The following is an 18677-nucleotide window of genomic DNA, read 5'->3' on the forward strand; positions in this document are numbered from 1 at the left end:
GAATGCGAGACGCCTCCGCGGAGCTAAGATTCAGCACCCTTTGAACCACGATCTTGAAGTCCTCGGGAGCCCAATCCCATCTGGCTCCCTGATGGGTCCGCATGTAGTCTTCAGGCCCAGTGTACTCCCAGGCGCTCCGGGCGCGCCGTTGGAGCGGCGCAATCCGGCGGCGGAGGTAATCGCCGTACACCATGGCCCCGGTGAGCCCCTGGGATCGCAGGCCCGCCAGGCGGTCGAGGACGGCGTCGTAGTCCTCCCCCAGATCTACCGGCGCCCGCCAGCTGGAGACCTGCGCCGGGGGCTGGCTTGGAAGTCGGAGGCGCGTTTCGTTGGCGAGGGGGGTGTAGAACCAGTCGCTCTTCCAGTCGTCCCACTTCTTGCGGAGGACGCAGGGGATGTAGCGGTTCAACACCGGCCCCCGCGGCTGGAAGTAGCAGCCGCCGACCACCGACGGCGGTGACACCGACTGCACGGTGAAGAACCACCGGAACAGCTGAAGAGAGGGGCGCACCCCAATGAACATCTCGCACAGGTGCGCGAAGATGGCCAATGTCATCACCGCATTGGGGGTGAGGTGCGCCATCTGGAGATCGTAGAACTCCAGGACATCCATGAAGAAATGAGAAAATGGCGGGACCAGCCCAGCCATTGCGAAGGGGAGGAAGAAGATGGACCGCCCCGGGTAGTCTGGTGCCGGGCGCCCCTCGCCCAGCATCACTATCTCCCGACCGGTGGCGGACTCAGGCATGAAGCGGCGCGGCAGTCCGGCGTGCCTCTCGTTCACGATGCGGGAAGGCGGTAGTACACTGCCGTCGAGCAGAGCAGAGCCCCGTGCCATGGCGGTGGAGGAAGAGATGATTGAGAACGAGCGCGTGTGGCGAAAGTAGGGCGTAGCAGAGAAAGAGTTAGAGCTCAGGCGGCGAAGGCAAGAGGAGCAATGGCGAAAGGAAGGAAGCAAATCCTTTTCTCGATGCTTTTATACCCTTGCCATCGCTGGGCCTGGCTCCTCGTTTCTCGCGCCCACTACCTCGCTCCTTCGTATCTCGCTATCTCGCTCCCTCGTTTCCCGTCCCCACGCTTCCACTAATCCCATTCGCCCGCTTACGGCGCATGAAGTGGATATGCGGTTGAGGCGATCGAAACGGATTGTATCGTGCGCGCGTTAATTACGCTCGCCGACCGAAGCGGCGTTGCCGTATCTCCGGGCGAGACGAATCTGCTCGCCCAGATTCGCGCGCTGCTCAAGTGGTGTGGCAGTCTTGAATAGACCGCCCATTATGGACAACCAAAGTTACCAATACCAATGTGCATGGATTGAGACCGTTGGGTATTTTGCCCAACTACGGAGACCGGTCCCACCTGTCACCAGGCTTTAGGGGTGGTGTCGGTGATATGGGACCAGGAGTATCATGACCAGAGGCTTGAGGCAGACGCAATCGCCCACGTGGCCTGGCACCTTCGGGGACGTCGGGCCCGAGGGTGAGGTGTCCGCCCTCCTCCTGATTTCCCCCGAGGGGGGGTCGGGTTACGCTTGCCCCGGCCCCGAGGGCCGAGGCACCCCGACCCCTTAAAGAAGTCTGCGCCACATGTATGGGATAAGTGAGCACAGCTGTGCTCACCTAACAGCATTTATTACAGTCTGGTCAAGCGTGTCACGCTGCATGTAACGCAGTACAGCACGCTCTTTTATCCGGTCTGTGACCAGTCACAGACCGGTCAGATCAAGGGTTAGGTGGCGACTGGCGGTCTGACGCGCGCCTTGCCCCATCCCGTCAAGACGAAAGCCTCTAGGCAACTCGTCTCAAGCCGGAGCTAGCGTGTTATCTCTTAGAGATGGCACGTTAGCCCTGGTTAGATTTATACCAGGCTTCATCCTAACCATTACAGGCAAGGTGTTACACGAAGAAGGGCAAACATGCATCTTGTTAAACTGACACATGGTGGACAAAAGTGACCAGTCTGACACTGGTCGCGTCAGCAACGGGCAGCCACGATCCCACGTTGTGCCCGTCTCCGCCGGGAGTGGAGGTAGGTGTGGGCTGTCCCATCGAAGTGTCATTCGAACAGCAACCATACCAATCTCCGTCCATAAAGAGAAGAAAAGTCCAGTTTGGAAGGAGGAGGGTGCATGTGGTATCCCCTTGAAGTATAAAAGGAGGACCTTGCCCATAGAGAAGGGGGTTGGTTGATTCTTTTCCAGATTTAGAGCTTAGAACGGGGGAGAAGTTGGCTGACACTTGGTAGCTCATTCATACACCAATCCACAAAAACACAGGAGTAGGGTATTACGCTTCCCAGCGGCCCGAACCTGTATACATCGCCGTGTCTCGTGTTTCTTCCTGGCACGCGATCTTTCCACACACAGCGAGAGCTTGAGATCTCACCCTAAGCCCCCGGCCGAACTGGCAAAGGGGGGCCTGCGCGGTCTCCCGGTGAGGAGCCACGAGCTCCGTCAATATTAATCCAACGCTATATAACATACCCTGTTGTATAGGCTCAACCATTCTGAACAACCATCCCGGCTGCACAGTTCTATCTCCAAACCAGGAATATACCATTCCAAACCAGAAGCTAATCAAATTATTACCAGTTAGAGCACCTTTTATTATGATGAGAAGGGTGAGACTAATCACGAAAGACATTGTTAGACCCGCCCATAACCGCGGGCACGGCTATTCGAATAGTTTTACTCTGATCAGAGGTGTACCACTATACCCACAAGACACAACCCCACATCATGTCACCATGTGCCTCAATACCACCACAGTACCTCGGAAAGGAGTTGTGACAATACCCCTTGCACAACACAATCCATTACGGCACACCTTTCCTGGATCATAATCACCCCCTTATAAACAAGACATGGACTCCCCAGCGACCCCCGTGGGCTTATCTCCGCCACTTCTCAGTCTGGTGCTCCGCAATGAACCATGCTATACAAAAGATAAAGCCGTTGCCCACGCTGGCTTGTGGTTGGCATGGTTAATGTTTCACAACCGAAACTCGTGAACCGGTCCTTAATTGTCATGAGCACGACTCTCAAAACCATGTGCTCACAACCCACCATTATCAAGTTTTAGTTGGTAAGTAATTAATTAACCTAATCACGATTGACCATCGTGAACTATCATTATGCCATCATTAAATAATAGTGAGTCATAAGTTATCCCAAAAGTGTGCTAATGTTTCTAAGCATGGCTAAGCAACTATAAATAACATCTAGCTGAACCAATCCAATATATAAGGTCCATGCTAGTCAAATTATAACCCATAGGAAAATAAAGTCATCTTCGGCCATAATTAAATGGGAAAGGCTCACCACCCAATGACATTCGAAAACAATGCATAAGTTGAAATAAATCAATAGCTTTAAACAGATTCAACATGCTCAAAGGGTTGTGTTTAGGATCTGTGTGACTTGCCTTGCTGGCCTTGGAACTCTTCAAACTCTTCTCCTGCGAAAACGGACTCTCCGGAAACGACGGAATCTAAACAGAAAGAAGCAAAATCACCAAAACAGCACATAAACAAGCATGAACAGTACATGTGGATATTTTTATCATGTAGATCTCAATTTTAGAAAAATTTAGAGACTTGAACCAACTAAATCCGAGCTAAGATGAATTAGTTATGAATTTTTGAAGATTTAATCGGATTAAAACACTTATATTGATTTTAATTGAATTATGACGCAATAATGAATTATTTTTGAAAAGGAAAAATAGATTTATTGCGTCAGCGGCTAGGGTTTGCGGTTGACCGGGCGCACGGCGGCGGTTCACGCGAACGGACGGCCGAGATCGATCCATCCAAAACGGACGGCCGAGATCGATCGGTCCACGACCGGCTCACGGGAGACGGGGACGATGACGTCGGCAATGACGTCACCACCGGCGGCGGCGGCTCGGCGGCTCGACAGCTCGGACGGCGCAAGCTCACCGGCGAACGGCGGCGCTAGGGCACAAACGGAGGGCACCAACGGGTAGCGGACGGCACGGCGAACTCACCGGCGACCAAAGCGACGGCGGAAGAGGAACGGACGGCACCGGCGGCGAGGTTGAAGCGGCGGCGGTCTTCGGGTCGACGGCGGCAACGTGAAGGAAGGTTTAGGGTTCGGAGGAGAGAGACGAAACCGATTCGATCTCGAATCCAACGATTTCCAAACCGATTTAGCCGATGTTTCCAAAGGAGAAAAGGCGGAGGAGATCCCGAGGATCATTTCCCCTCTATCAATTCGGCCGGAGAAGGAAAGAAGCGGCCGGATTTGGAAGGAAACGACGGCGGCGCGGCGCTAGGGTTTCGGACGGCTGCGGCGCGACGAAGACGACGACCTGACAGGCGGGACCCACCTGTCAGCGACAGCGAGGGCGCGGCTGCGGACTGGGCCGGACTGGGCCGAGGAGAGAGAGAACGGTTTTGGGCCGACTTTCGGCCCAAAGCCAAAAGAGACTTTTAAAAACCTTTTTCAATTTAAATTATTCATGAAATGCAATTCCATTTATTAAAAATACTTCCTTAGCTCAAATAAATCCCAGAAAAATCTAGGAATTATAGAATTAAGCAAAGTATTTAATGAAATTTTATCTGGCCCCATTTTATATTGGAATTTATTAATTAAAAAAAATTAGATCTTCTCTTCTAGGCTTTTAAAAATAAATTCTAATAATTCCAATTAAACAACAATTTATATATTAATGATTTTCAGGGTGTGACATTAGATAACATACACGACATGAGGGGATATCCCCTCGAAATAGTATGTGCATGTCACAAATTTTAACACATTTGTTAATCCATGCACCAAAATTCCTACTTTAAACAGAAACTTCATGCTGAAATCCCTCCCACTATGGCTCCATCCTAATTTAATGATCCACACCAAGAACAAGGACAACAAAACAATGCTCCGTTGATTCAGTCCAACAAAAAATAATTCACTGTTGCATGGCTTGAAACCAATAAAAAATAATTTTGATTAGTACTTTGTTAGATGATGATTATACTAGGAAAAGGGGTAAACTACATTTTTTTTAAGACGAATACAGGTGCTCCACAAAATTAGCGTGACCATATGGCCAAAATGACTTCATGCCTTCATGGACAACAAGGTACTACAACGTTGGCTACTTGTTTGCTCTGTAATCTGATCATCTTGGCCTCAAACCAGCATAGGATGACGTCGGTGAGCAGTCCGCCTCGCACCGAGGAAGACATCAGTGAGCACTGTCTTTGACTGCAACGAAGCCTTCAGCACAGCCAAACCCTATACGTATAAAAACACATTCAATATTGTTAATCGAAAGCTCAAGGTTTAAAACAAATTAAGCCAAACTGTACATGAGAAAATAATTTCAAGTGTGGATATCTAATCAAGTCACCTCGTCGTAGCCGACCTCGACGGTCTTCTCCTGCAGTCCCCTGATGTCCGTCACGCCAAGCGCCACGAGGGCGGCGACGGCGGAGACGGTGGACGACGGCGCGACGGTGAGGTCATCCATCACCGTGTACGTCACCTTGCCCGGCGCGTAACCAGCCTTGCTAGAGCTTGCCTCGCCAGACGGCGCCGCCGGCGACGTCACGACCTTGGCGCCGGCGCCGGAGACATCGTCCGGCTCAACAAGACTCACCTCGGTCGCCATCTTCCTCTTGCACACCGGACACGGCGTGCCGTTCACCTTGGTCACGAAGTTGTAGCAGCTTCTCGAGCAGGCGCAGCCGCTGCACCGGTAAAGGGCGCCGCCGCCGTTGTCGGCGTCCGCCGGCGAGCCCAACCGGAGGGCGGCCGTGGGCGCGAGCAGCGCGGCCTTGACGTCGCCGCGGCAGGCGTAGTCGGCGCCGAGCTTGTCAACGACGCTGCCGTAGAGGTTGCCGACGGAGCCGACCATGTCGCCGGCAGTGAGCAGCTTGGTGACCCCGGCGAGCGGGACAGCGAGGAGGGAGAGGAGGAAGTCGACGACGTCCTTGCTGCCCTCCGCGTACAGCACGCGCTGCGCCTTGGTGTCGACGAGCAGCTTCATGGTTAGAGTGGCAGCTTTAGATGTTTTTCCGGCCATCTCACGGTCACACACTCTTGCGTACGAGAGATCAGAAGCACCAAACTAGAATGGAGAAGGTTTGGATTGCAGCGAGATTTGAAGCAACCTCGAAATTTAAATGGTCTTTTTTTATAGTGGAGCTGTACGATGCAGGCACATCAATGCGAATGACACCGTGCACGTCGCTTCGTTTCCCGGCCGTGACATGGACCGGCGCACGAAGTCACGAACCGCCGGAAGAGGGGGAGAGAGAGAGAAACGAGAGGAGACTAGAAAGCAGACGATGGGACGAGAAAAGTCGATGATGCATGGGTCCTACCTCCATCCATATCCCTTCTTTCTATAATATAAAGTTAAGGCCAAAAACTCAAACCACATGCTTCTACATCATCATCAAATAGTGAACCGTTGGATAAATGCATTAGATCGCTTCTCAGATGTTGGATAGAATGTAGCATAGAGCTCAACCCATTAGTCACCGGGTGAGTCTCTTCGCCTCTTCAGTGCCAAATGTAACCCACATGAACACATTGGCCCATCTCCACACACATCTATATGTATCTAGCCCGTCAATCTGTATAAAAGAGCTTTATGACTGAATGCCCCTTCAGTTGACATGTGCTACCTAAATTATCTACAAATTTTGGATAGAGCTGCTAAAAAGAATTTATTCAAGAAAGCTATTTGTTTCTTCTGTTTCTTTTTGAGATTGTACCTCATATCTAACAATTTGATGTTAACCAAGTCTCGCAGCAACACGCGGGGCATCCTCTAGTTGGTACTATGGCTGTGTTCGGGAGGAGGGGTCTCCTCCCCGGCACGCAAAATGAAACCCCTCCTCCATCTCATATTACTCGCTTTAAGTTTCTGTTTGTAACGAAAATGTTTGATCATTCGTTATTCACTCTATTATTTATTTTGTTTGTGACTTACTTTATTATTAAAAGTGCTTTAATTGAATTATCTATTTTTATATTTATACTAATTTTTCAAATAAAACAAATGATTAAACGTCGAAGAAAAAGTCAAAGCGATTTTTATTATCGAAGAAGATAGTACGTCAATAGAAATATTTTTTTCAAACCATCAAAAGCGTTTATTTGCATTGGTTTTTAAGGTGCGGGAGATGTTATTGGCTTTGAAGATGCCGGAGATGTTATTTCCGGTTGTGTGGTTTAGAAAGACAATTCAATGAGGAAGAGTCAAAATAGACTTTTTCCCTCCGATAACGTGGGCATTCGTGGTGGGCCGTTATGTAAATGGGCCGAGAGGAGTGGTCCGATTTACTACAGGCTATAAAGGAAGCAAACCTACTGCTCGTGCTCATCGTCCTCGCCGTCGATTCCCTCCTCCTCCTCGCCGTCGTCGCAGGCCGGCGGCTGCGGCGGGCAGGCCTGCGGCGGGCATCAAGGGCAATCCATTGTGTGAGCGAGTTCCTCACCGTCCTCCGTGCTGTACATTCTCCTCTCACCTTACAGATTGCTCTCTATTTTTGTTTTCCTTACGCGCGATGAATCTGCCCTACCTGATTATTTCGTCTAGTTTAGGGATCCTCGTGGTGGTTGTTTCTCCACCTTATTTTCGGTTGGTTTTTCTCCTAATATATATATTTTTATCGTCAGCCTTGCAAGCGCTTGGAGGTTTTGGGGACGGAGGGTTTTGAGTATGTGGGTTTTGGGGGAGGGAGGTTGTATGAGTAAATACAGATTTTTTTTTCACATTTTCCATATTGGAGACTATTGGAGTATGGTGCGTGATTGTCCACAATTTATTCACACAACTATGGATGCCTCATTGATTTTCATAACTTTTTGAGTATCGCGTGTGATTTGTTTCTCGAAGACGATATGGCGTGTGATTTTCCACAGTTTATTCAAACAACTACGGATGTCCCGTATTGATAGCAGACCGGAGATCTAGCAATGCAAACGAAATGATTATTTGTAGTTGAATATTCTAGTATAATGGAGTTTCCTAGCATGATCCAACTGTGAATTCTAGCCCAAAATATAAAGGACTACCCAATTTGAATGGAAGAAATAAAAAGTAATATAAGCCTGATCTTTGGTATTTTTAGTTTGTGTCTAACACTATGTTCCACTAATCTTTGTATGTCCTTACCTGCTTATGCAACGCTGCAAGCCTGCAACCTATGAGTTTGCCTGTAAGAACATTTATAAGATTGTGGTTTATCCGTTTTTCCTGCTTTTCCAAATGACATGTTCAGAAAAGCAGACTACTGCACTGAATTCATTTTTCTTTCGCGAACGTGTAAAAGGATTGCATGGCATCCCATTTAGACGAAAGCAAGTTGAACCCATTTTTCCATATCACTATTTGGAAAATATTAACAAACTGCTCTATTATTAATACTTATATGAAATTTGGAAATTATGTTATATATGCATGAATTGTTACCTTACTCCGCAGGAGAATTTGTATGTAGGAGGTCATTTTTTCCCCTTACTTTAGAGCAGCTATCAACCAATATAATCTAGATGTTTCAAACTTTCAATGGAATACAATCTGGAACATGTTTTTGCTTTATCTGCTTTAAATTATAACGCTTTCTCTGAACATTTGGACGATAACTGTAGTTAATTGAAAACCCATTTAATTTTCTTTTGCTGGTGATTGCAGAAGCAATCAATCAACTCCCAAGAAATTTAAAGAACTTCGAATAAAAAGGATCATGGCTGCCGCTGAATTGTCGATCAAGCTCGTGATTGATACCAAAGCTCACAAAGTCTGCTTTGCCGAAGCTGGCAGTGACTTCGTCGAGTTCCTCTCCAGCCTCCTTTGTCTCCCTGTAAGCAATATCATCAACCTGCTTACCAAGGAACATATGGTTGGAAGCATTGCAAATGTGTTTGACAGCGTGGAGAAGCTGGACGCCGATCATGTAATCTCAAACGAAAGCAAGGAGCCTTACCTTAAGCCAATGGTTGCCCCTGGAGCGCTCTGTCCTTTGCAGCAGCTGATAGATGCACAGCTAGACACCGATACCAGCTTCTTCACATGTGAAGGGAAATTGAACCATTACCACGGCATTCGTGTTGCTTGTGGATATTTTACGGTTATGAAAGGCAGCATTTGCCCTAAGTGCGGCTACGCAATGGAGAAGGCAATGGCACATGTCAAAGCCACTGGGTTTGTGGTTGGGACAGCCAGGTACACTGTCAAGGATGATCTCTCAATTGTTCCAGCATCCAGCGTGTCAACCATCAGCTTGCTTGCACAATGCGGTGTCAAGGACTTGAGCACGCTGCAGGAAAGGACCGTGAAGATTGGCAAGGAAGAGGTTTGTACATATCTATCAGAATCACTTTGAGTGAAGAGAACAGTCGTAGTCGTTTTTCTTAATTGGTGTGGTTGATGATTTTCTGTGTTACAATGTAGGCACTGGAGATACTCCTTGCATCCCTGAGGACTAAGACCGTGCTGACTGATGTATTTCTCCTGAAGAAAAAAGTTAGTTGCAAGAGGGAGGCTGCTACTTAGTTAGTATGATACATGTATGATACATGAGCAGTTTTACCAGGCATCGCATCTGAGAAATTGGAAAGTTCCGTACAAGTTACAGACCTTCATTGTGAGCATGGAGTAGGTTTCCATTTGTCTTAAAGGGAAAGCATCACTTTGTATTGCTCATTTTTAGATTAGTCTTAAATACACTTGGAATAGTTTTTTTTTAATAGAAATGTTACAACCCAGCCAGTGAAATCTTACTGTCAATTTGCGTCTCGCTATAAATATGTTTCTGCTTGCCTTCTAGAGGTAAATGTAACAGGTATGACTTCATTTTTTTTAAAGGATTGATTGCATTCGAGGGTAGAAGCACCACCAAGGATGAAGGTTGAGATGCAGCGAGATTTTCACAATGACGGATTTAAAAAGAAATAACAGGAGGTCTGAACAAAGTAAACACTTCCTATCTAGATAGAACAAAAAATTTTAGTAAGACCTCGTAGGGCCTCTCATGATTCTCATGCCGATAGTGGAGGCTTAGCCCTCTCATGGTTCTCACGCCAATAGTAGAGGCTTAGCCCCCGTCGTCATCATGAGTTAATATTTCCGTCTCAAAATATAACAACTTTCGGTGTATGAAATTTATTTTAAAATATAACAATATCTATCGCATACATTTTTGTCCCGATCAATAACAATCTTTCCTCTCGACGAAAGCGATCACAATCTTTTTTCATTTAATTCAATCAACTTTTTTAATAACCTTATTCAACTTCCGACTGACATCGTGCACGTCGGTTCGCTTCGTTTACCGACCGTGGCTGCGTTGGGGAGTGAGGGTTACCAACGCTACTCTCTAGCACGCAAAACGGAGCAATGTTTAGCGCATGATTAATTAAGTATTAGCTAATTTTTTTTCTTAAAAATAGATTAATATGATCTTTTTAAGCAATTTTCGTATAGAAACTTTTTGTAAAAAACGAACCGTTTAGTAGTTTGAAAAGCGTGCGCGAGGAAATCGTGTAGCAGAGGATGGGAACAGCCACGGCCGAACACAGCCTGTCAACGTGCAGCTCCTCCGATAACATGGGCCGGTATCTGTAAATGGGCCGAAAGGGGGGTCCCGCTTTACAGGTCGTGGTCTGCTCGTCGTCTTCGACTCTTCATCGCCACTCGCCTCCCTCCTCCTCTCAGGCCGGCGGCTGCGGCAGCGGCGGCGGCGGCGGAGGCGATCCATCGTGAGCGACTCCCTTTCCACAATTCCACCCATCGTGCTATACATTCAACTCTTAACTTGCAGATTGCTCTCTCTCGTCTGTAGTTTATTTTATTTCTGGTTCTCCTCACGCGCGATGAATCCGCCCCACCTGATTTCGTCCCATTTCGTCTTGTTAAGGGATCATCGTCGTTGTTGATTTCTCTCCTTTTTTTTTCTCCCGGTTCATTTCTCCTTGAATTTTTGACATGATCGCCATGAACCACAGGTTGTGAGCGTTTGGGGTTTTTTGGGAGTGAGGGTTTGGGTACGGGGGTTTTGGGGAGAGAGGTTGTAAGGATGATAATTATAAAGAAGAAACCGACTTGCGTTTTCTATATTGGAGAGTATTGGATTATGTTGGAGCATGGTGTGTGATTTTCCACAGTTTATTCAAATACGGATGCCCCATCGGTAGCAGACCAGACATCTAGTGAGTCAAACGAAATGGCCCTTGTTTAGTTCCAAACTTTTTCTTCAAACTTCTAACTTTTCCATCACATCAAAACTTTCCTACACTCACAAACTTCCAACTTTTCCGTCACATCGTTCTAATTTCAAACAAACTTCCAATTTTAGTATGGAGTAAACACACCCGTAAAATCTTTTTCTATATGGTTCAGAATAAATATATATACCCATCAACCTATGTTTTCAATACTTTTAGGGACCACGGATCCATTGTGAGTCAATTCTATCCTAAAATAGCCCGGAATTCTATCCTAAAATACAAAGGAGTGATTGATTTAATTAGGAATAGTAAATTTAATTGCAGAAAAAAAAAGTAAGATTAGGCTGCTGTTGAAGGCTTACACTTCACAAGTTGACATAACATGCATATACTTGCATGTCTGTAGCGCTTAACTGCTTGTACAAAACTACAACCTATGATTTTGTCTGGAAGAACATTTATAAGATTGTGTTTTCTAGGTTTTGTTTTTTTCCCATGCCTTGCCAAATGAGATATTCAGAAAACCAGATTACTTGGTCTGAATCCATTTTTCCATATTACCATTTGGAGAAGATTAACATACTGCTGTGCTATTACTTATTTGGAAATTGTGTTATATGCATAGATTGTTTAACTTAGTCTACAGGAGAAGTTGTATTTTTTGTATATACATAGGAGATCACTTTTGCTACTTTGAGCAGCTGTCAACCAATCTAGATGTTTCTTTCGATCATATATCTGGAACATGCTTTTGCTTTGCCTTCCTTAAATTTCCCTGGACAATTCAATTGCCTGTATAATTTTCCACTATGTGCCATTGTGCTACTCATAACTGAACATTTGGACCTATAATCAATTAAAAGCCTGTGTAATTTTCTTTCACTGGTGATTGTAGAGGCAATCAATCAACTACCAATAAATTTAAAGAATTTTGGTAAAGGGGAAAAATCATGGCTATGAAGACATTATCGATCAAACTCTTGATTGATACCAAGGCTCAGAAAGTCTGCTTTGCCGAGGCCGGTAATGATGTCGTAGAGTTCCTCGCCAGTCTCCTTTGCCTACCAATGAGCACCATCATCAACTTGCTGACCAAGGAGCGTATGGTTGGCAGTATGGGGAACGTGCTTGACAGTATGGAGAAGCTGGAAGACAAGCATGTAACCACAAACCAGAGTAAGCAACGCTACCTGAGCCCGACGGCTGCCCCCAACGCACTCTGCCCATTGCAGCAGCTGCTGGATACAGAGTTAAATGCCAATACCAGCTTCTTCACATGTGAAGGGAAATTGAACAGCACCAGCTACAATGCCACTCGTTTTGCTTGTGGATATTTTTCGGTTGTGAAAGGCAGCATATGCCCTCTTTGCTACACTCCAATGCACAAGGCAATACCACATGTCAACACCTCAAGGGTTATGGCTGGGACAGGCACATACACTATCAAGGATGATCTCTCAATGACTCCAGCGTCCAGTGTCTCAAGCATCAGCCTTCTTGCACAGTGTGGTGTCAAGGACTTGACCACGCTGCAGGAAAGGACCATGAAGATTGGCAAGGAAGAGGTATACTATACTACTTTGTACATATCTGTCACTTTGAGTGAAGAAAAAAAAATCTTAGTCGTTTTTTTTATTAATTGGCATGGTTGATGATTTTTGTGTTCAAATTTAGGCGCTGGAGATACTCCTTGCTTCCCTGAAGTCTAAGACCGTGCTGACTGATGTTTTTCTCCCAAAGAAGAAAGAAAGTTGCAAGAGGGAGGTATCTGCTTAGTTATGATGCATTGATGCATGAGCAGTTTTACCAGGCATCACAAGTGAAAATTACAACAGCTTGTTATTAAGCCGACAGTAGATTTCAGTAGGTCTTTATTGTGAAGTGTCACTTTGCATTTCTTATTGTATCCATTTAGCAAAAGTAGTATTTCCTTCGTTTTCGTTAATGAAAGCGGGAGAGGTGCGGCCTCTTTTTATCAAAAAAAAAAAAGAAGCAAAAGTAGTCTTGCAAATAGTTGGCTTACTAGTTTGGTAGTGATATGCAATTATGCAGTATCCACCCAATGAAATCTTTCTACTATCAATTTGGGTGTCTCACTAGAAATATGTTTTTGTGTTCTTTTTGTGTCATTATCTAAAAAAATGTACCTGTGTGCCTTCTACATGCAAAAGAGACGGGTGTGATTTCGGTTCTTGTAGAATTGGTTCAGAAGTGATCCAATGCTATCTGTGTATATGAATTCCAAATTCAGATATTTTACTGTTAGCCGTCATAGTCCAGATCCATTGCCAATTAACAAGTGGGAGTGTAAAATAGTCATCTTTGTTTGGATGAGTTCTGGGTTCCAAGTTCTTTGTTCAGGCCTTCCGGGGCTCACTGTGAGAGCCTTTATCTTTATCCCGCGATATGGTTTCTGATCTTTCCGTGTATTTAGTCTTGACCATTTGTATTTACTCATTGAAAGGATTGACAAATGAGTACTCGGGTTATAAATATTTCATGTTTAGTATAAGATTTGGACAAGGTTTTAAAAACTTTAAACATCAATATTTTCTCAAATGCTTAGTTTAAAGAAATGTATGGGTATATTTGCCTTTAAAAGTAATATTATACATAGATTTTTCGTATAGTAGTAACTTTTATCCCAAACAATGACCGGAGGAAGTATGTATTTATAATTGGGTATCTAAGTAATATTCAGGAGAGTGGATTCATAATTAGTTTATCATATATTAATCTATCTTATTAATTTCTTGATAACCATTTAAGTGATATGTAAATAATGATAGCATCCCCTCGGTCTCTCGAGAGTTTAGAATAGTTTGCCAATATTCAGTACAAGATCTTTTACTCTAGTCAAGTAGTACTTTATATGTGATTATTTTTTTAATTTTTTCAAGTATGATGGACAATCAAACATTGGACACGAAATTCCACAACTGCACTTATATTGGGACAGAGGTAGTAACTATCAAAGACTCAAGGGTCCAATATGTCACGATCAATCATAAAGACAACCTTCTTTTTTTTAATGATTAGTATTATTTATTGCTATTAGATGATAAAACATGAACAATATTTTACGCGTGACTTCTATTTTAATTTTTTTCAAAAAAATTTAAAAAGACATACGATTAAAGTTGAACATGGAAACTTATAGTTACACTTAAAATAAGACGAAGGTGTAGTTCCATTCGCAAGATGATTACGTCATCATTTCCAAGCTGATAAAGTCACGTCTCACGGGAAAAGGATTGATGTACAAAATAATATTCAGAATAAATTCGATTGAAATGTTTAAACCATTATGGTCCAAACAAGAAAATAACTATGAACAAGCCAGCTGTGTACTCTTTGTATGGGGGCATTTAACTATTTGCCACTTTTAGATTTAACATTTAACTATTTGTCACCCATATGTCAATAACTCATTAGTGCATGATTAATTAAGTATTAGCTAAATTTATTTTTGAAAAATGAATTAATATGACTTTTTTTAAAGCAACTTTCGTATAAAAATTTTATAAAGACGCATCGTTAGCAGTTTAAAAAACGTGCGCACGAAAAAAAGAGAAATGTGAGTTGGAAAACTCAGCTGCTGAACACAGCCTAAGAGTCACGGCAGGCTGTGAATAAAGAGCAGCAAAGAAGAGAAGGAAAGCTGACGGACGCTGGAGGGCGAACGGATGGGTAGCGACAACAACGAAAGAGTATGGACAAGGACAGCATGCAAACGAGGAGAAGTTGGTAGTGGGCTAGTGGCTAATGGGACTTTCTAAACATTACAATAATAGATGGCTATTTTTTTCTATAAAATCCTTAAATTTTAGCATAGTAGGATAAGGAGTCTCTTGGAAATACTTAGTCAAGTAGAAAATTTACTACTTCCTTCTTCCTAAATTATAAGCATTTTTAGTTATGAATCTGGACAACATAATCAAAAGTTGTTATATTTTTGGGACAGAGGTAATACCGTTTAGTTGCTTTGTTTATTTATTTCACTCACTCAGAAATAACATATCACTGATTTATAAACTCTCTCTATCCAAGAAACATGTCTATATGTATGCAATACGATATGTTGGTGATATAAACATAGCCAACAAATCTACGGTTCCACAAATTTTAAAGATGCAATGAAAAAATATAGATAAAATCATATCATAACGTAATTTTATTTTGATGCTAACCGCACAATTACGCGGGCCCTGAAACAGCACACGAAGTCAGGAAACGTCAACGTGCAGCACCTCCGGCAACTCCGATTACGGCGGCATCGGGGCGGGCCGGTATTTGTAAATGGCCAAAGGAAGCAAACCATTAGGCTACTACTACTACTACCCGTGCTCATCCATCATCGTCCTCGACTCCTCGCCGTCGCCTCCCTCCTCTTTGCCGTCGCAGGACGGCGGCAGCGGCAGCGGCGGGCATCAACGGCGATCCATTGTGTGAGCGAGTTCCTCTCCGTCCCCCGGTGCTATACATTCTCCTCTCACCTTGCAGATTGCTCTCTCTCTCTCGTTGATTTGGTTTTCCTCATCGTCGTTGATTTCTCTCCCTTACTTTTGGTTGGTTCTATTGATATCGGACCGTAGATCTAGTGAGGCAAACGGAATGGTATTTTTCAGTTTGAATATTCTAGTATAATGGAGACTGCTAGCATGATCTTGCTGTCGAAATGAATCTAGCACTCTTGCTGAAATATTTTTCTATGGTTCAGGATAAAAACATTTACCCGTCTTTTCAAGGTTTTCCTAGATCGATTTTTTTTAGGAACATTCGATTTGACTTACAGAAAAAACGTAACTGATAAACCTGATCCTGAACATTAGTGCAGTACATAGTACTAGTTTACACTTGATATGTTATGCTAATATTTGTCTCAAGTGCTTCACTGCTTCTGCAACCAATGAGTTTGCCTGTAAGAACATTTATAAGGTCGTGTTTATTTATTTTTTTTTTGTTGGCATTGCCAAATGAGATAGTAAGGAAAGCAGATTACTTGCACTGAATCTATTTTCCCGTGTCACTATGTGGAAAATATGAACATACTGCTCTGCCATTTCTTATTTGGAAATGTGTCATCTGCACGGATTGTTACCTTACCCGGTTACCCCACAAGTCCACAGGAGAAGTTGTATCCTGTATACTAGGATGCCATTTTTGCTTACTTTTGAGCAGCTGCCAACCAATCTAGACGCTTCATTGGATTACAATCTGGAACGTGTTTTTGCTTTGTCTGCTACTCTGCTCTAAATTTCTCTGGAAAATTGTTTGCATAGCTTTCCACTATGTGTCAGTGTGCTGCGCGTTCTGATCATTTGGACTCTAACGCTAGTTAACTGAAAACCCATATAATTTTCTTTTGTTGTTGATTGTAGAAGCAACCAATCAACTCCCAAGAAATTTATAGAATTTTGATAGAAGGGGGAAAATCATGGCAGCCATCAGATTATCGATGAAGCTCTTGATTGATACCAAGGCTCAGAAAGTCTGCTTTGCCGAGGCTGGTAGTGATGTCATTGAGTTTATCTCCTGCCTCCTTTGCCTCCCAATGAGCACCATCATCAACATGCTTACCAAGGAGCGTATGGTTGGTAGCATGGGCAATGTGCTTGACAGCGTGGAGAAGCTGGATTCCAAGTATGTAATCTCAAGCCAAAGCAAGGAACGCTTCCTCAGCCCGACGGTTGCCCCCACCGTGCTCTGTCCATTGCAGCAGCTGCTGCTGGATGCAAAGTTAAATGTCAATGCCAGCTTCTTCACATGTGAAGGGAAATCGACCGTCGTAAGCTACAGTACCACTAAAGTTCCTTGTGGATATTTTTCTGTTAGCAAAGGCGCTGTATGCCCTGTCTGCTCCACTCAAATGCACAGGGCAATTCCACATGTCAAAACCGTTGGATTTGTGGTTGGGACAGCCACATACACTGTCAGGGATGATCTCTCAATGACTCCAGCGTCCAGTGTGTCAAGCGTCAGCTTACTTGCACAGTGTGGTGTCAAGGACTTGAGCGCGCTGCAGGAACGGACCGTGAAGATTGGCAAGGAAGAGGTCTGTACTGTACTACTGTGTACATATCTCTCACTTTGAGTAAAGAGAAAAAAAAATCAGTCGTTTTTGTTTTTTTTTAATTGGCACTGTTGATGATTTTTGTGTTCAAATGTAGGTACTGGAGATACTCCTTGCTTCCCTGAAGTCTAAGACTGTGCTGACTGATGTGTTTCTCCCGAAGAGAAAAGTTAGCTGCAAGAGGGAAGCCTCTGGTTTGTTATAATGCAGTTTTACCAGGAACGACACCTGAAAATTACCACAGCTTGCTATAATTCTGAAAGTAGAATTCAGTAGGTCTTTAGTGTAAAGCGTCACTTTGCATTGCTTTTTTTATCAATTTAGTAAAAGTAGCCTAGAAAACAGTTGGCCTACTAGTTTGAAAATGTCTCTATATATGACTTCCAAATTCATATTTGTTATTGTTAGCTGTCGTGGTTCAGATCGATTGACAAATGCCAATTAACAACTGGGAGCGTAGGTCCGTTCTTTTCTCCAATAAGAGTTAGATCAAGATTAAGATTTCCGTGCACGCTTTTCAAACTACTTTACGTTTCGTGCTAAAACTCTCTATATAAAAGTTGCTCTAAAATATCATATTAATCTATTTTTTAAATTTGTAATGATTAAAACTCAATCAATTATACGTTAATACCATCTCGTTTTACATAGTCATGTTTGTTTGGATAAATTCTGGGTTACAAATTCTTTGTTCTGGCCTTCCGGGGTTTCTGTTCATTCCGTGTCTGTACTCATGACCATTTATATTCGCCTAGTAGAAGAATTGACAAGATTCGTAAATATTTTGACGTTTAGCGTAAGATTTAGTTAAACCTTTAAAACTTGAGATAATCTAAAAAATGCCATTGACAAACATTCAAATCCAATAAATATCATTGATAAGTGTGAGTTTTAAGAAATGTCAACGTACAAATGACTTTTCTTAAAAATATTATCGCCGTTAGGGTTCCGTCCATTCTGCATTGCTTAGTGCTATAGGATGAACGGAACCCTAACAACGATTACATTTTTGGGACAAAATCGTTTGTACGATGATATTTTTTGGATTTGACGCTTGTCAATGGTATTCTTGGATTATCTCTTAAACTTTGACCATAAATAGTTTTCGTATGTGTAGATTTGCCTTCAAAAGTAATATCATATTATGACAAACTTGTGCATTTAAAAAGAAAAAAAAAGATTGTATGAGTAGATTTTCCTCTAGAAGTAATATTATAAACTTTTAGATTTTATAATACAAAATGGATGGTGAAAGTTTGAAATGTTTAACCAACTCTTATCCTAGACACAGACAAATAAGACCATCAAATACTTACTGTACGACCGATGGAATTACATGTTGATAGTACTTGCATACTTACTCCGTCCACAAATTATGGGTACAAACTCCCAATT

The 18677-nt window shown here is 43.6% G+C and overlaps 4 protein-coding genes across 6 annotated transcripts; 3 read left to right on the forward strand and 1 right to left on the reverse strand.

Annotated features, from left to right (window-relative positions):
- Positions 1 to 5158: 5158 nt before the first annotated feature.
- On the reverse strand, positions 5159 to 6053 carry LOC107276642 (uncharacterized). Its single transcript, XM_066305109.1, has 2 exons — positions 5379 to 6053; positions 5159 to 5263 (listed from the first exon to the last, which is right to left on the reverse strand). Exons 1-2 carry the CDS (start codon positions 6051 to 6053, stop codon positions 5159 to 5161), a joined length of 780 nt encoding a protein of 259 aa, XP_066161206.1.
- Positions 6054 to 7360: 1307 nt separating this feature from the next.
- LOC4324072 (uncharacterized) lies at positions 7361 to 9869 on the forward strand. Of its 2 annotated transcripts, none has more exons than XM_015776414.3 (3): positions 7361 to 7489; positions 8676 to 9336; positions 9435 to 9869. In XM_015776414.3, exons 2-3 carry the CDS (start codon positions 8728 to 8730, stop codon positions 9534 to 9536), a joined length of 711 nt encoding a protein of 236 aa, XP_015631900.1. In that variant the 5' UTR covers positions 7361 to 7489; positions 8676 to 8727; the 3' UTR covers positions 9537 to 9869. The 2 variants fall into 2 exon arrangements, with proteins under 2 accessions (XP_015631900.1, XP_066165174.1); XM_066309077.1 differs by having other exon boundaries at positions 7367 to 7459.
- Positions 9870 to 10614: 745 nt separating this feature from the next.
- On the forward strand, positions 10615 to 13474 carry LOC4324073 (uncharacterized). Its single transcript, XM_015776401.3, has 3 exons — positions 10615 to 10741; positions 12105 to 12774; positions 12884 to 13474. Exons 2-3 carry the CDS (start codon positions 12160 to 12162, stop codon positions 12983 to 12985), a joined length of 717 nt encoding a protein of 238 aa, XP_015631887.1. The 5' UTR covers positions 10615 to 10741; positions 12105 to 12159; the 3' UTR covers positions 12986 to 13474.
- Positions 13475 to 15531: 2057 nt separating this feature from the next.
- Positions 15532 to 17689, forward strand: LOC4324074 (uncharacterized). Of its 2 annotated transcripts, none has more exons than XM_015776378.3 (3): positions 15532 to 15683; positions 16591 to 17264; positions 17380 to 17689. In XM_015776378.3, the coding sequence occupies exons 2-3, from the start codon at positions 16647 to 16649 to the stop codon at positions 17485 to 17487; spliced, it is 726 nt and encodes a 241-aa protein (XP_015631864.1). In that variant the 5' UTR covers positions 15532 to 15683; positions 16591 to 16646; the 3' UTR covers positions 17488 to 17689. The 2 variants fall into 2 exon arrangements, with proteins under 2 accessions (XP_015631864.1, XP_066165128.1); XM_066309031.1 differs by having other exon boundaries at positions 15532 to 15657.
- The last annotated feature ends 988 nt before the right edge of the window (positions 17690 to 18677 follow it).

Source organism: Oryza sativa, chromosome 1, assembly GCF_034140825.1.
Source record: "Oryza sativa Japonica Group chromosome 1, ASM3414082v1".
NCBI lineage: Eukaryota > Viridiplantae > Streptophyta > Magnoliopsida > Poales > Poaceae > Oryza > Oryza sativa.

What these genes read in the sequence shown, in the direction of transcription:
- LOC107276642 (XM_066305109.1), bottom strand. Translation starts at nt 6,053, where the DNA reads ATGGCCGGAAAAACATCTAAAGCTGCCACTCTAACCATGAAGCTGCTC. An exon ending in TCGAGGTCGGCTACGACGAG is followed by an intron (nt 5,264 to 5,378) that starts GTGACTTGATTA and finishes TTATACGTATAG; the next exon opens with GGTTTGGCTGTGCTGAAGGC.
- LOC4324074 (XM_015776378.3), top strand. Translation starts at nt 16,647, where the DNA reads ATGGCAGCCATCAGATTATCGATGAAGCTCTTGATTGATACCAAGGCT. An exon ending in TGAAGATTGGCAAGGAAGAG is followed by an intron (nt 17,265 to 17,379) that starts GTCTGTACTGTA and finishes GTTCAAATGTAG; the next exon opens with GTACTGGAGATACTCCTTGC.
- LOC4324073 (XM_015776401.3), top strand. Translation starts at nt 12,160, where the DNA reads ATGGCTATGAAGACATTATCGATCAAACTCTTGATTGATACCAAGGCT. An exon ending in TGAAGATTGGCAAGGAAGAG is followed by an intron (nt 12,775 to 12,883) that starts GTATACTATACT and finishes GTTCAAATTTAG; the next exon opens with GCGCTGGAGATACTCCTTGC.
- LOC4324072 (XM_015776414.3), top strand. Translation starts at nt 8,728, where the DNA reads ATGGCTGCCGCTGAATTGTCGATCAAGCTCGTGATTGATACCAAAGCT. An exon ending in TGAAGATTGGCAAGGAAGAG is followed by an intron (nt 9,337 to 9,434) that starts GTTTGTACATAT and finishes GTTACAATGTAG; the next exon opens with GCACTGGAGATACTCCTTGC.